Source organism: Phlebotomus papatasi, chromosome 2 (assembly GCF_024763615.1).
Source record: "Phlebotomus papatasi isolate M1 chromosome 2, Ppap_2.1, whole genome shotgun sequence".
NCBI classification, from domain to species: Eukaryota; Metazoa; Arthropoda; class Insecta; order Diptera; family Psychodidae; genus Phlebotomus; species Phlebotomus papatasi.
This window is the reverse complement of record NC_077223.1, coordinates 80994202-81010050: the sequence shown is the minus strand read 5'-3', so window position 1 is coordinate 81010050 and position 15849 is coordinate 80994202. Positions and strand designations below refer to the sequence as shown.

The window sequence follows — 15849 nt, the reverse complement described above, 5'->3', positions numbered from 1 at the left end:
GAGGCATCTGAAGTTGGCTGCAAGACCAAGTCGATGAGTTTGTTTTCCATTCTGTTTTTTTCAGTGCACCTTGACACTCAGCCATTTTGTTTTAAAGTCGTGCGAATTTATTTTGTAGAGTAATTTCATTTTAATCACAGTTTTTCACCATATCATTTTATCAGTTGTTGTTGAATGTATGCAGCAGGAGTAGCTAACATGCTGGGTGAGTTAATTTTCTGGCTATTTTGGATGGGGCACTAAGAATTGGGTGGTGGAGGTGATTTTTGTTTTCGGTGTGTAAAAGTGAGGTTATGTTGAAGATCTTTTCGTCGTCCGGAAGGAAATTTTTGGATATTTCAAGCCCTTTTTGGGGCTGTGAAACCTGAAATTGCATACAGTGGCATGATGGAAAGCCTAAGGATGCCCTTTGGCTTATTTTCAAGTTTAGGGAATGCTTCAGTGCCTCATAAACCTGAATTGCGTGTTTGGGAGTCTCACAAAGAGTACAATTGTCTTTTTGCGTCTCTCCTTTCCATTTCCACAAGGGGACACTCACACAGCTTCCCCCGCGATTGCATTGTTGTCATTCTCCCCACCGGGAGAACCTCGGAGAAGGGCAGAAAAGATACTGGCTAATAGCACGATCGAAGACTATCGCTGTCGTCACAAATTGTCCGGATTTTTATCTGGAACAAGCTTTGCGGAGTGGGGAGGAGTTTGTGGGCGAGATAAGGCACTTTTTTGGGGAAGAGCTCACCCTGATAAACATGTCTCCTTATCAAATTCCAAACAAGCTGATCAACTTTTCCTGCGACTTGCTTTTTTTTTGGTCTATCCTTGCGTCATTTATAAAGACTCCTTCATCCACTTCTTCCGGGCATATCCCTCTTATCCATTTTCTCAAATCCTATTCAAAAGGAATATCCAAAACCTAAAAAATCTACACATATATTTCTATATTTTTCTTTTTCTCCAGACGCAAAAACTCAAGTGGTTTGCATTCGTCTGGTCATTGTTTCTGTTTATATTTTCCTTCCGTGTTGTTCCTCAAGGCCGTGAGTTCTTTCTCTCTTGCCCAGAGAGACTTCCAGTGAGTCACAAAAATTGTAGATAAGAAAGTTTTTCTTGCATTTTCCGCAATTTTATTGTCGCCTGGAAAAGTTCGTAATTTCATCGACTGCGGCTCTTCACCTTTTTCGGTACATTCCCATCATCCGTAAATACCAAGTTTATTCATACATGCATTGTGTACACTTTCTTCCGTCCATTTGTTTTGATTACATTCTCTATTTGCTCTTTTTCATCCGTCGCGAATAGCGTGAGAGCAAAAAAGAAATGCGAGAATGGGACAAAATCGATGAAATTTCTTCATTCATTGAACTAAACCCCCATCAAAAGACGTCTGTCGATGTTCCTAGGAAACAGACCAATAAAATCTTCATTGGATGTGGAATATTCTTGGAAATGTCGGCTGATTTGTCGACATAGGAGTACAGTAGACTCTCGCTAATTCGGCTCCTTTAACATCGGCCTACTTTTTAATTCGGGCAGCAGTTAAATTTGAAGTTTGTTGACATTTTTTGAAGTTCGATTATGATTATCGAATGAAGCAAATATGCTCAAATTTGCCATGCTTTGTCTCAGTTGTGATGTGATTTTGCATTATTGAGGGGCTTTCATGAAATTTAGAATTAATATGAGTATGTAAACTTAATATGAGTATGCAGGTGAACAAAAAATCGTTGCATTTCAAACAATGTGATACCCGAATTTCTCTCTAATTTGGGTGACATTTCGGTCCCAAATGCCCGAATTTGAGTGAGTCTACTGTAATCCATTTTGATCAGTATTGTAGTAGAGTTATTATTATTAATTGTATCGAGACACTTTGGCTTACAATGTAATCATTACAATATGCATCGTGTTGGAAGAATCTGCTGATCGTAGATCGCCCAAGGAACGCCTTCTCCGTAGTGAATGCTTCTTCCGTGCTCCTGAAGGTTTGTGGGCCGAGGCATTGCATTTTATGACGTTTCATCATAGTGAAAATGTCCTTTTCTCGACATTCAGTTGCACGCAGCGGGTGGGACTCGAACTCACAGCTGTGAGAGTCAAATCAGAGATCTCACCGCCCAAGAGCTAACGGTCTTGCCTATTGCGCCACTGAGATCCTCTTTAGTTCAGTAGACTCTCGCTAATTCGGCTATTTTAAGATCGGGCTACTTTTTAATCCATCCATCGGGTTTTTTTCTGACACCTGCATGCCTGTGAGTTGTCAGCTGAGCGAAATTCCATGAAAAAAACTTGTTTTCATTTCATTCTGAAGGTGTTTTTATATGAAATTCAAGTGATCTTGAGTTCCTTGGAGGTGATATAGTGTTTTCAGTGAGAAAATGTCCCTGTGTGCAGGATACGGTTTGCCCAGAACACTGATTTACGGTCAGAAATGCGCCGAAAAAAACCATCATTGCGGTTTTAAAGTGGTAATGGTTACAATTTTCCCTAAATATCTTTCCCTGCTTCAAATTGCATATCAAACGATTAAAGATATCCCTTTGCAGTGATTTCACGAAGGTTTCAGTTGTTTCCGGTTCATTTTTATCAAGAAGCTAAATCCGAAAACACCAAATGTCAACGAGATGTTCGGATTCGAAACTGGGCTTTATTGCGAGCTTTTGTGTGAATTGAGAATTACAAAAATCTGAAATTTTTCCCAATGGAAATGTCCCATTAGGCGTAATTTTTCACTGACCATTTTTTTTTTGCTGACTGATTTGAATTTTCTGTTGTTTATTTGTTTGTAATCCAAAATTTCTTTTGGAATACTGATCTTTACACGTTTTCTTTAGAATGGTAATTTTTATAATCGTTTGTTAATTGACTTAGCAAACCTCTTCCTTGTAAAAACTCAAAAAAAAAAGAAAAATGTGAAAATTATGCATTAAAATTAATCAATATAACGCCTAGAATTGTTGTAGAATGATATTGTGAAGGAAAATATATTGATATTATTCCTATATTTCTTGATAATTTAATTCAAGAAAATTTAATTTTTGGGTTATAGAATTGCTGGAGAAGTTTTGCAAAATGAAAAAGTATTGAAAATTTGTTTTTGTGTAAGAATATCTGAACAGGAATTTTATGTAAATTTGGTATTTTATGTGATTTATTGCCTCGGGTCATAAAGTGTTAAACAGAGATTATGACCCGGGTTCGAATGAAAATTTCCCCGACCAGATTTATCCCATGTATCTTCATACCTGAAAGAGACAAACATCCTCGAAACTTAGTATGAAGATATATAAGGAATAAATTTGAACCTACACAGTAAAAATAAGATGAAATTTGCAAGTTAAACTCTACTAGTTGAAATTTCTAATAAAAAAATAATGTTGTTTCAGTAAAGATTAACTTCCTACTATATTATGGGTTGAACTTGTTCTTCTTTTATTTTATGTAGTGATAGTGGAACTTTTGAAGGAATTCAATTTGCTTGTTTTCAACTGTTTGTCACGATAATTGTTGCAAATAATCGTTGTATTCCCTTTACATATGATAATCGTTGTGATATTTTTACTCCGCACGCCATAATCCGTATTTAAATCTTCATTTTACAGTAGCTTATTTTCTTGATTCTTTCAAGTATTTATATTTACTGATCAAATGACTAAATTTATTTATGAAAAATTTTGAAGTAAGATATAAATATATGCAAAAACAATTTTTCATTTTGCAAATAATAAATGAAAAATATCAATATTTTAGTATTTTGTAACTCACAGTGCAACTTTAAAAGGGTTAAGAAATATAGAAAATATGTTTTTCACGAATACGTTCTTCTGTATTTCGAAGTTTGTGGTTGGCGTATCTGTATTCTGACATTTTTTAAGATTCCTGGAGACTTGTCGTTGATGAATTTTTCTTTTAAATTATACTCGAATTTATAAAAAAAACTTTCTGTAAAAAATGCAACGAATATAATGATTAGGAAACGATTTATAGTTACACACTGAGTAAAAAAGAGGTGTGATTAACTTTTCTTTGTTACAACAATAACACTTTTTAGATGTAAAAATATATCAACATTTTTTAAAGTTAATTTTACACTTTTCTAGGGGTAAATTTAACATGAAAAAGGGTAACTAATCCCTAAAAAGCTATTTACACAGATTTCGGACCAATAATATAGGGTAAAATTAACATTTACTGAATGTTATTTTAACTTTTCAGGTATCTCTCACACAGTGAAATATTTTGAATTCATATATTAAAGCACACTTTCAAAACTAGAAGATCAGTAAAGCACAAGTTAAAATAGATTAAATTTTAAATTCATTTGAAGATATAGAACTTAAATCAGTTAATTATTGCTCCTATTTTCTCTTTTATCGTAAAACAATTTAATGATTTGATTCATAAAAGTTAATTCTTGAAGAGTAAAAATTATAGTACAATTGGTAATGGTGATTAAGACTTTAAAACCCGAGTCAAAAAATCACGTAAAATACCAAACTGGCAAAAAATGCCAATGCAGATATTTTCAACAACAAAAAAATTTCAATAGTTTTTCGTTGCATAAGACACTTCTATAGCAGTTCTAGACCCCATAAATTTATTTTCCAATAAATATTTTCCCATTTTCTTGTAATTTTTATAAAAAATTTCTGAAAATTGACAAAAATGAAAAAGTGAATTTTTAAATTCGCATATAATAGTTTGCGCTTTTTCTTAAGAAAATCTTATGTGAAATTCCGAACAGGAATGCGAAAAAGAAAAACAAGGCGTAAAGTGAATTTTCACCTTAGTTTTCTCTACAGTACCACTTTACAACAATTCTAGGTTTTATATTATTTAATTTTTAATCATTATTTTAACATTTTTACGTCTTTTTTGCGATTTTTTCGAATCGTGACAACTCAAAAAATGTTAACATTTTTTAGGTTATGTAGTATAAGCCATTCAAATGTCTATTTCTGATACCAACTCCATATAAAAAAAAGGTGGCATTTTACGCCATTTTTTGTTTTGTTTTTTCCCTATTTTTTAAATAATAGAAAAGTTATCAACTAATTTTTCCACTAAAAATAAGCTAATTAAATTCTCAATACATTCGTGTTATCACTTTAGCATAATATTGAACAGAATTCCTACTATCTCCAAACTTAAAATTGGAGTACAATGCCACTTTGAGTTGTAAGGTGTTAAAAGATCTAGAACTTAGCCAAAGAAATGATAAATATAAATAATTGAGATTTAAAAAAAAATACCAACAGTTTTCCTATTGTTTTCTTTATTTTTTTTATTGCTTAATTAAATAATATGCGGATAAATTACCACATCTTATTATTTTTTAATTCTTTATTGTCTTTGCACTATCTAGAAAAACTGCATTTTATTTTGAAAATATTTTATTATATCTAAAATAAAATTATTTTTTTTAAATAATTCTTTCGATGTTTTTAAAATATTTAGTTGTAATTATATCACCTCAATTTTGTGAGAAAAACTATCTCTAGTAATTTAAGAAATAATAATTTTATAAACTAAAAGAAAAAAAATTGAAAATTTCAATGAAAAGGATAGAGGATGATATATTTTATAATTTGTTAATACGCTATTTTCCGGATCAGACGAGTTGTTTGATGGGATATAAGAAGGTGAATGAAATAGAAGACGGGCTTGGGCAATTCTTGGAGAGATGGCGCTAAATTCAGCAAAACACTTCAAATGTTGCCCAAAATTGCGCCTCTGATGAATCAAAGACAGCGATGTTTCACATTTTATATTTTTTTTGTTTTTCATTGAAAAACTAAAAAGAAAATTTTAGAAAAAGGAAGAAATTCATGCATAAAAGCAAAAAGTGGTTCAATATTGCATTACGTGGATGTCAAAAAGCTTTTAGTCCTTCCAAAGGTCCCACAGAGAAAGAAATGAAGTTCCAACTTTCCTTTTTTGTTGCAGCAAAGGGTGATTTCTTCCTCGAGGAACCGGGAAAGGAGGAGAATTTGACGAGATTTGGGTAAGTGAAAATGATTTTTTTTCTGTCCTATTTATTTTTTAATGCCTCTCAAGACTTTCTCAGTGATTTTCTCTCACACAATCTCGTGGAAATGGGTGGGAAATTGAGAGAAATGTTGAGAGGAGGAAATGTCTGTTGGGGAAAGAAATGGGGCCAAGGGAATTGTCTATTTTTATTGGCAATTTTCTCCGATATCTCCCGTGAAAATGTCAAAGAAGAGCATCTAAAATAGATTTGAAAGACACATGGAATCTGTATTGATATCTTTTATTCACGATAAACAAGTATTTTCATTGAGAAATTTGGGAAATATTTAGAAGAGTGTTCTCTAGAAGTCTGAGCCGTCCTAATTTTTGGTAACGGGCGGCGGTTTAGGTGTCAATGTTTCAGTCACTCCAATGTTAAGATAAGGCGGCTGAGAATTTACTAAAGAATTCTCTGAAGAATTTTGAGTTACCATCAATAGTTATCGACATTACCTAATATTATCCAGATTATCTCTATTATCCTGATCTAAATTTTCTACTTATTTAAAGATGCAAAAATTGATTCACAGAATTAATCATTCTACGAGGTCTCTTATATTGATTTGTTTTTTTTTTTTTAATTATTATCCATATTATGTTTATTATCCTGAATTAGATTATCCATGAATTTAGATTTAAGGATACATAATTTAAATTACAAAGTTAAGTATTCGGTGCGATCTTTTTGTAGTATGCTTTTATTGATCTGGATTTTTAAATATTATCTAGATCAAGATTGTCAACTTATTTAAGTTTAAAACAAAGTGAAGTGAAGTTTCCCTATCCAATGAAGTGTTTCAGATTTATCTAAATCTTATAGTATTATCTAGATCTAGATCATTATCCAGATCTAGAACTGTTACTTATTTAAGAGTGATGACAAAAATATGTATTGTACAAAATGTTTTGAAGTTATCCAAATTTTCTAATGTCAAGATCAGGATTTTTATCCAATTTTATCTAAATTCAAACACTCCCTGTGGTCCTTTATATTTATCTGTAATTTCTCTTATTATCCAAGTTAAGATTATTATCCAAATCTGGTTTTCTGCTTATTTAGAATTAAGGATGTAAAATTTAATTTACAAAATTAATGCCTGCGGAACACCTTTTAGATCGATAAAATTTCATGAAATCAAAATTCGCGTAACTTTCTTTCTCAAAAAATTTACATAAGTCTATCATACTCTTCGGTCTCAAAATTGGACTGAACTAAATTTAATTTGGTGTGATGTTTAAAATAAGTAGAAGAGCGCGAAAGAGTAGGATAGACATATGCTAAACTTTTAAGAAAGAAAGGGATGTGAATTTTGACTTTATGAAATTTTCCTGATCTAAAAGGTGTGCCCGAGATATAAACATCTAAATTCACAATCAAAATCCTATGGTCGATGAAATTCTAATTGGCTTACACCTCTCATATTTTCCATTCGCAAAATAATGTGAAAAAAAGCTAAGGAAAACGTCGGAAAAGTGAAAAAAAGAACCAAACTGAGTGAAAGGTTCAAAAGGGAAATCCTTTGTTGATGTGCCAGTGAATCCTGTACTGTTGTGGATTATTTTTCCTGACTTTGTCTCATGATCTTCTCTCCGTTTCCCTTGTGATTTTTCCTTTCTCTATATATATGCTAAGTTGGAAAGAAAATTAACTGTCATTCTTATTCAGTTGTACTATTCTGTACGTTTTTGTTTTCCTCTTCTCCATTTCGATAGTTCTTTTTTTGTCCTTTACGTATTTTTCTCCATCTCAATGACAATCCTGACCTCAGGCAATTCAAGCCAGGTGAAGTTCCTAGAAAGGAAGGGGAAAATAGAGGAAGTACCTTTGATTGAAAATTGGTTCACAAGGCATTCTATATAGAAAAGGAAAATAATCTTGTTTTTTTTTCTTTTATTCTGTTTGAGAGACATTCACGTTTTCATTTTTTTTTTTCCACTGAAAAAACTACATTTTCTTCCTTGTGAGACGAAAATTGACCAGACGCTCGCAAAATGTGAGTATGTGTGGAGACTATAATTAGATTTTGCGAATTAATTGTGTATTTTGAGGCAACAAAAAGTCACAGACTTAACCCATTTCTCTCATCTTCCCAGAAAATTTTTCCATGAAAAAAAAATACATATATCGATTTGCTATTGAATGTTTCTCAAGATAACAGAATTTACCGGTAAATCTGGAATGTTTCATGTTCTTGTTATTTGCCTAAGGTGTTTGCTGATAACAAGTCAAATTCTTGTTACACATGACCAATCATTGAAGAATTTCAACTTAAAAGAAGTACATTTTAATAAAAAAGAGACTTGGAATACACTTTATTAGATTGTTTGAAATTGCATTGAAAAACTTTGTCTTATTTTAGATTTTATATTTTTAAATTTGAAAAACAATGAAAGAAATCATTTTTTTTGCAGTGGTAGCACATTGAAATTTTCAAACTTTATTTAGTAACTTCTAACTTGTAAATAAGCATTTGATATTGTGTCATTTGTAGCTGTGGAACATAAAATACCCAAGTGTGAAAGATTGTTTTATATAGAAAATTTCCCTTATCCTTTTAGGTAGAAACGTCAGAATTTTTTTTAAGAAAAGGCAGTTTTTGACAAAAATTGCTTCTAGTGTGTAGAGACCATAAGGACGAAATGTCCGCCTGGGAAATCTCTAAAACATATCCAAAAATGGAAAAATCGCACGACGTGTTTTCGAGCAATCCCAAAATAACATCGTTTAGAAGGGGAAGGAAAGGGCCGAGGGGAAAATGAGGGGCAAGTTAACGATCCTTGGGCCGACTTATGGGGGGGTCCCTTTAAGTCCCAAGTCGCTATCTCTAACCGTTTGTCCTCTAGAGCTAGCGACAGCCGGACGGACAGACGGACAGTGTGACGCCAAAAAAACTCAAAACTTCAGATTTTCAAAATTGTAACAAAATACGACCCCTTGGGGGTAAGGAGTTGAAATATATATAACTCAAAATCGAGGGATTATATACTGCTCTCTCCGTGAAGTTCGAGCAGTAAAAAATTGAGAAAGGTATGCAGTTTTTTTAAAGTTTTTTCAACCCACGTAACCCCTTAATAATACAAAATATTTAACATTTTCATTGTATTTTTTTGTTTCTCAAAATCTATTTCTCTTATCTAATAAACTTTTAAAAATGGCCAGAACTTAATTCCTCCGGCACACCTTTTAGATAGGGAAAATTTCATGAAATCAAAATTCATATCCCTTTCTTTTTCAAGTGTTTTGCAAATGTCTATCTCTTTTACACGACGTGAGATAGACGTATGGTAAACGTTTGAGAAAGAAAAAGATGTGAATTTTGATTTAATGAAATTTTTGTAATCTTAATATTGTACCAGAGCCATAGAAATTTAAAATGTCCTTACGAGATACTTTAAAATTAAAGAAGTCCGAAATTTCCAATTAAGCCCAAATTTATAATGAAGTTAGTTCCACGTTGTGGAGGATCAAGTGTAAGCCTTTAAAAAAATGAAAGCTTAGATATTTATATTAGTATTAATGAACTTACCCATTAAATAAAAAAATAAAACAAGAAAGCTTAAAAATTTGAGTTGAGGAATGTCAAAATTAAAGATCTCCTATTATATTACGAGCTCTTCTAATAATTTTGAAAAATTTAAGAATCTCTAAAAGGTCTTCGCGAACATCTTTAAAATTAATGAAATTATTATGAAGTTTGATACGTTTTTGCTTAAGAAATTTCATTTATAAGAGAAGAATAAGTCAATTTAAGGTGAATTAATAAGGTCAAATTAAAGATTTAACAAATTGCGAGGTTAATCCTTAAAATTTTGAATGTTAATTCTTATTCTGCAAATCTTGATATAAGTCTTTTTGACCGTTAAGATAAAAGGAATGTCTTCTATCAATATAACGTAAATAATATTTTTTAATATATACACTATTATTTTTCTCACAAGTATTTGACTAAGATAAAAAAGAAATATTCTTTAGGCCAGCTGGCTTAACTCCCCTAATTCCTAATCGGGCACGATATTTTAGAAAATTGTTGTTTAGGATTGGATTATAAGAGCAAATGATTCATTAGATTTTGAAAAATCAATAAAATTGCTTCTCATTTAGATTTTTAAGACCTTCGGGAACTGGGCTAAACCCCTGGTCTGAAGCCGGTCTTACTATATCCAAATGGACCCGAACTTAATCTCTAATATTTATTAACCGATTTTTTATTAACCTAATATTTATTAACTGACGCCCGCTAATTTTCCAAAAATAAAAATATTTCAGTTTATTGTACCTTGTTTATTAATTATTCTTAAACTTTATAAAGTCCAAGTTAAATGATATTGAGAGAAAACCCAAAAAGTCTAATCTCCTTACCAGAGATTTACTAAATGAACTCAAAAAAAAAAAACAGGATAAAAATCAGTAAGATTTTTTAAATAAGCTTTCAAATGGTTCTGTCTCAAGATCTTTTTAAAACCTTCTGTATCCATTCAAGCTCAATTTCGAGATTTTCCGGAGATTTTCCAATTCAATTACCAATTGGGGGGTTTGTTCAAAAGGGAAATCAGAGTGAGAGAGAGATAGAGAAAGGAATATCAGACACACCTAATTGAACTCCTGATCGGGGTCGTAGAAAAAGGATAAGCCGCGTCGATGGGTTAACGGTAACTGGACGGGAAAAATACCAAGAAGGGTATTTGTGGTTGAGAGGAAAATTCACAAATTTTCTCGTATATAATACAATTTTCCTTTTAAACGTGCATGGTTTCTGATGTATTGGTGTATATGGGTATATATGATACTCCTTTGGGTGTCTGCAGACTATAGAGTAATACAGTGTTTGAGGCTAAAATGTCTAGACGTTCTTTTTGGACTCCTCTCTTCTATATCTATTGGGTGCGTTGCGCGTTTTAGATTTCCTCCTTGATGGTTGTGTCTGGTTTAATTTTAGGCCCAATCGTGCCTTAATAATAGTCGCGAATGTGGCTGAAATAGTGTGGAGACTGTCGGTGAATGTCGGAGAGATGGATTTGTAGAATTGAGAAGGATAGGAGATGGGATACAGGGCAGCAGGGAGGAGGTTAAAATGCAAGAAATAAACTTTAGATGGATTGGACAATATAAATTTGGGGGTGGCAAGAAAGATGCGTCATATGTATGACGATTGCAGAAGGTTTTTTTTTTAAATTGGAGAGAGGGGGAGGTTCTTGTCGCATGTGCCATCACATTTTCATCATCTGCATCGCGATGATCATCATTATTGTTGGGGTCTGAGGAAGAATATAGAGGTAGCGCGAGTATCAGGAGGGAAAACACCTGTCGAAGAAGTGGAAGAAGCAAGAGGAAACCAAGGAGCAGTTGGTATGGCGAATGCGCGATGTTTGGCTTGTGCCGATCAAAAACACTTGGCTCCCTCTGCTTGGTCGGCCTCGTTTTTATTACCCCATAATAGTCCTCCTTGCGAACAAGAAGTTACCCAACTGTCCATGTATCGATTGCATATAGATCAAAGTCAGTGATCTTTATTGAATAATGCATTGTAATTTGGTGAGAAGGATGAAGGGGTCGATTTTTTTTGCTTATGTTAAAGATTGGAGAAAGTTAATGTATTAAGGAGGAATCGAACTTTTATCACTTTATACGGGAGTTTCGTATCGTGCCTACTAGATACGTAATGCCCTAGACACACTTACGATTTAAGCCGAGAGGTGACTTAGTGGAAAATCATAGAAATACGGTTTAGCCATTATTTCGAATATAATTACGCTAAGTCGTCTCTCGGCTAATCCTCAAGTCTGTCAAGGCCCTAAGGGTCTGTAGAGACTTAAGTATAACCTAAGAGGCGACTTAGTGGAAAAATGATGGAATTATAGTCTGATATTTCTCTGGTAATCATTGGGTCTATAAGTATTACTAAATCATTCTTCTGACTTTTGACCTAGTCAAAAATAGTTAAATTGTCTTTAGATCTAAGACTTTCACATAAGGCTTCACTTCTCTTACATCTTAACAATTGAGATTTTCAGGAAAATTTTGATCTAGAATTGTAACTGAGATCAACTTATCAGATTTTGAAAAATCACTTTCGCTTACAAAGTAAAAACGTTTCAAACTTAATGTGTTGGACACACGTACAACTAAATTCCAGAGACGACAATGAGGTTATTTACACCGCCGCATTAGATTCGTATTGAACTGTTCCAAAATCGGATTTCGAATAATTAAGTCTTAATCTAAGGTCGCAATCTAAACGATTTCATCGAGGTCATTTAGACTGTCGTATTAGATTTTGACTGAATTGTCCCAAAAACCGATTTTGGGACAATTCAATCTCAATCCAATGCGGCGGTGTAAATGGCCTCAATAACTTCGTAGGGGAAAGTACTCTCCCTTCGAACGTTCATGCCTTCGAATAATGTGATTTTTTTTTAAATTTTTCCTAAGAGATTTACACATTTCTATTAAATATTAATTAGTTTGTAATATTACGTGATAATTATGAGTAAGTCTCATATAAAGAAGATAAAAGAAATTCACATTATTCGAAGGCATGAACGTTCGAAGGAAGAGTACTTTCCCTAACATAGCCAAGTTAGCTACTGAAACTAAACGCACCTTATCATTAAATGAGTAAATTTTACTGGCAGGAGGATCATTTTCTAACAAATTTCTTCACTTCGTATTCCTCCATTTCTCTTAATCAGGAAATTGTTTCTGGAAAGAAAATCTTGATACGACGGTTTAGTCTTCTTCCTCAAAATCTAATCCAGACTAAATCTAGAATTTTTCTTGGGTCATACAGACAATATGGTACTATGCCTCAAGGGAGACTCTCCAGATAGTCGCCTCCTCTATGCCTTTAGTTGCATTCCTATCAGGATGACGTCTGTAACGTGGTTCCATCTCTTATCAGCAATTTTTATTTTATTAATTATTTATATTTTTTTTCTCCCGAAGTATATGCTTGATGGTTAATTTTTTCGAAAGTTGAAGTATTTTCATAGCAACGAAATTTAAAAAAAGTGATGCAGCAAGAATTTGCATTTAGTGAATCGAACTCTTATCACTTTATGTTGGAATTTCTTAATAATATGGGCCAACCAAAAAATATTTTTATGTCTCCTAGTGGTTTCAATTTTGAGAACAAGATCAAAAAAATTTAAAGGTATTCTGAGATTACACAATCAAAATCGAGATGTAAAATCGGTCAACTGACTCGGAATCATGAAATCCAATACAAAAGCTAAGTTTATTTCAAGATTTCAAAACGTCAAATTTGTTGTTTTCTTGAAATAATTCCATATACGAAGACCTTTTGGAAGTGCCTGATGAAATTATCAATACACTAACAATGTGAAAAATTTTATACATAAATTTCTTTTAAAGAGGAATATTTTTGTAAGAGAGTATTTGAAAAAGAATTTAGTATGAAAAATACTATATTTGAATATTTTAATTTAATCGAAATGGTACGTATCAGAGATGCAAACCGTCGGTAGTGACGGCGGCGGCGTCTCGATTTCGGAAAAGCCGTGACGGCGGCGGCTTGATATCTGTCATTTTTTCCAAGCCGGTGGCGGCGGCGGCTCGGTTTTCCGAGTCTGTCGGGGACGGCGGCTCGGTATTTGCCATTTTTTCAGAGACGATAGCGGCGGCGGCTCGGTGTTTTCCATTTTTCCTGAGCCGATGGCGGCGGCGGCTCATCTATTCGACTCTGTCAGCGGCGGTAGCTCAAAATTTGAACTGATCAACGGTAGAGAAAAATTTTTACTGCTGCTGCACCAAATTAAATTTAACAATTTAAATTTGCTACTGCAGGGCGCAAATCTTGTGAAAAATGCTCAAGCAAACCACCCAAGAAATTATTTTCTCTTGAGATGGTAAAGCGTTGCAAAAATAGTTGGTAATCTAATCTGTTCTACCATATATTGATCAAAATAGTTGATTAGGCAGAAAATTAATCAATGTTTATGAAACTATTTATTGATAGTATAGGGAAGGTCTCGAACCGTGCGGAGCCCGGCCCTTATAAGACTTTGCATTTTAAGCTAATTGGGGCACGACAAATTCAATGGTGATAGTCACTAATTTCGGAATTCATGGGGTCACCCGTTACAGGGGGGTATTGCGGGGGTGGTAAATCTTTATTTTGGCTCTAGAAGCCAGATGGTTGGAAATATCGACTTGGGGTCTTCAGGTGACCCCCCTATAAGATGACCTTAGGAATCTAAATATGACCTTCATTTTCCCCCCACCCCTCCCCTTCTCTTAAAAAAACATGTTTTTTGGGATATCTCGAAAACTACTCGTCCGATAGTTTTCATTGTCAAATATGTTGTAGATGCTATCCGGACGGATATTTCGCCCATACATACCAATGACCTTGAAGCATTCCTTCATGACATTTCTCAAGGTCAAATGTTTTTAAAGCTTAAAAAATTACTTTTTCCGACAAATTTTATCAAAGTAATATTTTTGAATTACACTAATCGTTTATTCAATGATTATAAACCAATGTAAGCCACTTTAATGCCATAAATACGTTTTTGACATTTATATATACAGTAGACTCTTCGATATCCGGCTGACTGGGGGACAAAATGACATTTAGGTTTTTTGAATGATCAACGGTTTTTCTATTTTGTGCAGTGTGAATTTATTTTCTGTCTGACAGAGAAAAAGAGAATTTTCTTCATTGTGTGCTTATGTTTCATTTTTTATCACAATTTTGTATTAAAAACTTCGATACAATGTTAATAATACTTTAATTCACTCTGGACAAACTTCATGTTTAGTGAAAATAATTTTGAATATATCAACCGCCAGTGTTTGGCAGCTGTCACCCGGATATCGAAGTGCTGGATATCGAAGAGTCTACTGTACTACAAATCCAAATGTGGTTTTAAAAACACGTTGTGTTTACCAACTTCTAATATTGGTCGTTGACTGTTTTCTTGAAGTAAGACATTATGGTAAAGAAATTTTCAAGAAATTTATGAAATTTATGAAATTTATGAAATTTTAGGAATTTTAGGAATTTTACGAAATTTATGAAAATTTAGTGTATATTGTTGTATTGTCCATCGATCAATATTTTTCAAAATATAAAACAATGCTAAATTTATTAGGGCAATAATGTATCAAAACTCAATTGTATTCCAAATTGTATGTAAACGTGCTTAAAAAGTTGCCACTTTTTGGTAGCAATTTTTAATTAATAATAATTAATAGTGATTTATTTTCTGACCTTTGATATTAAAATGTTTTTCGATCATCAGGTGTCTATGAGAGAAATATCCACCTTGATAACTTCTACAATTTATTCCAAAAAGAAAAAAAAATATCTAGAAGCTCTTTTCGAAATAAACCAGAAAACATGATTAGGAATGGAAAGATGGCTGGGTGAGGGGAAAATACAAAAATGAACACAGCACAATAACAAAACGGTAAAAGCGCTTAAAATCACGCACAAATCACTCATAAAACGGTTAATGCACCCAAAATCACGCACAGCTCAATCCTGAAACGGTGGAAGCGCTCAAAATAACGCAGAGCTCAATCATAAAATGGATCACGCGCTTAAAATCACGCACACCTCAGTCATCAAACGGTGAAAACGCATAAAATCACGCACAGATGAATCATAAAACGGTGTAAGTGCTCAAAATCACGCACAGCTCAATCCTAAAACGGCGGAAGCGCTCAAAGTGACGCACAGCTCAATCATAAAACGGTGAAGGCGCTCAAAATCACGCACAGCTCAATCAAAAAACGGTGAAAGACCTAAAACCCCCACAGATCAATCATAAAACGGTTAACGCGCTCAATATCACGCA

The 15849-nt window shown here is 33.3% G+C and overlaps 1 protein-coding gene across 1 annotated transcript in view; it reads left to right on the top strand.

Moving 5' to 3' along the window:
* Nucleotides 1-55: 55 nt before the first annotated feature.
* Nucleotides 56-15849, top strand: part of LOC129804609 (serine/threonine-protein phosphatase 4 regulatory subunit 1-like) — a 184879-nt gene continuing 169085 nt past the window's right edge. Inside the window, exons 1-2 of the mRNA XM_055852098.1 lie at nucleotides 56-205; nucleotides 5944-6001. Of these exons, the coding sequence (XP_055708073.1) occupies nucleotides 175-205; nucleotides 5944-6001 (89 nt within the window). The 5' untranslated portion in view covers nucleotides 56-174. The remainder of the gene's footprint in view (nucleotides 206-5943; nucleotides 6002-15849) is intronic.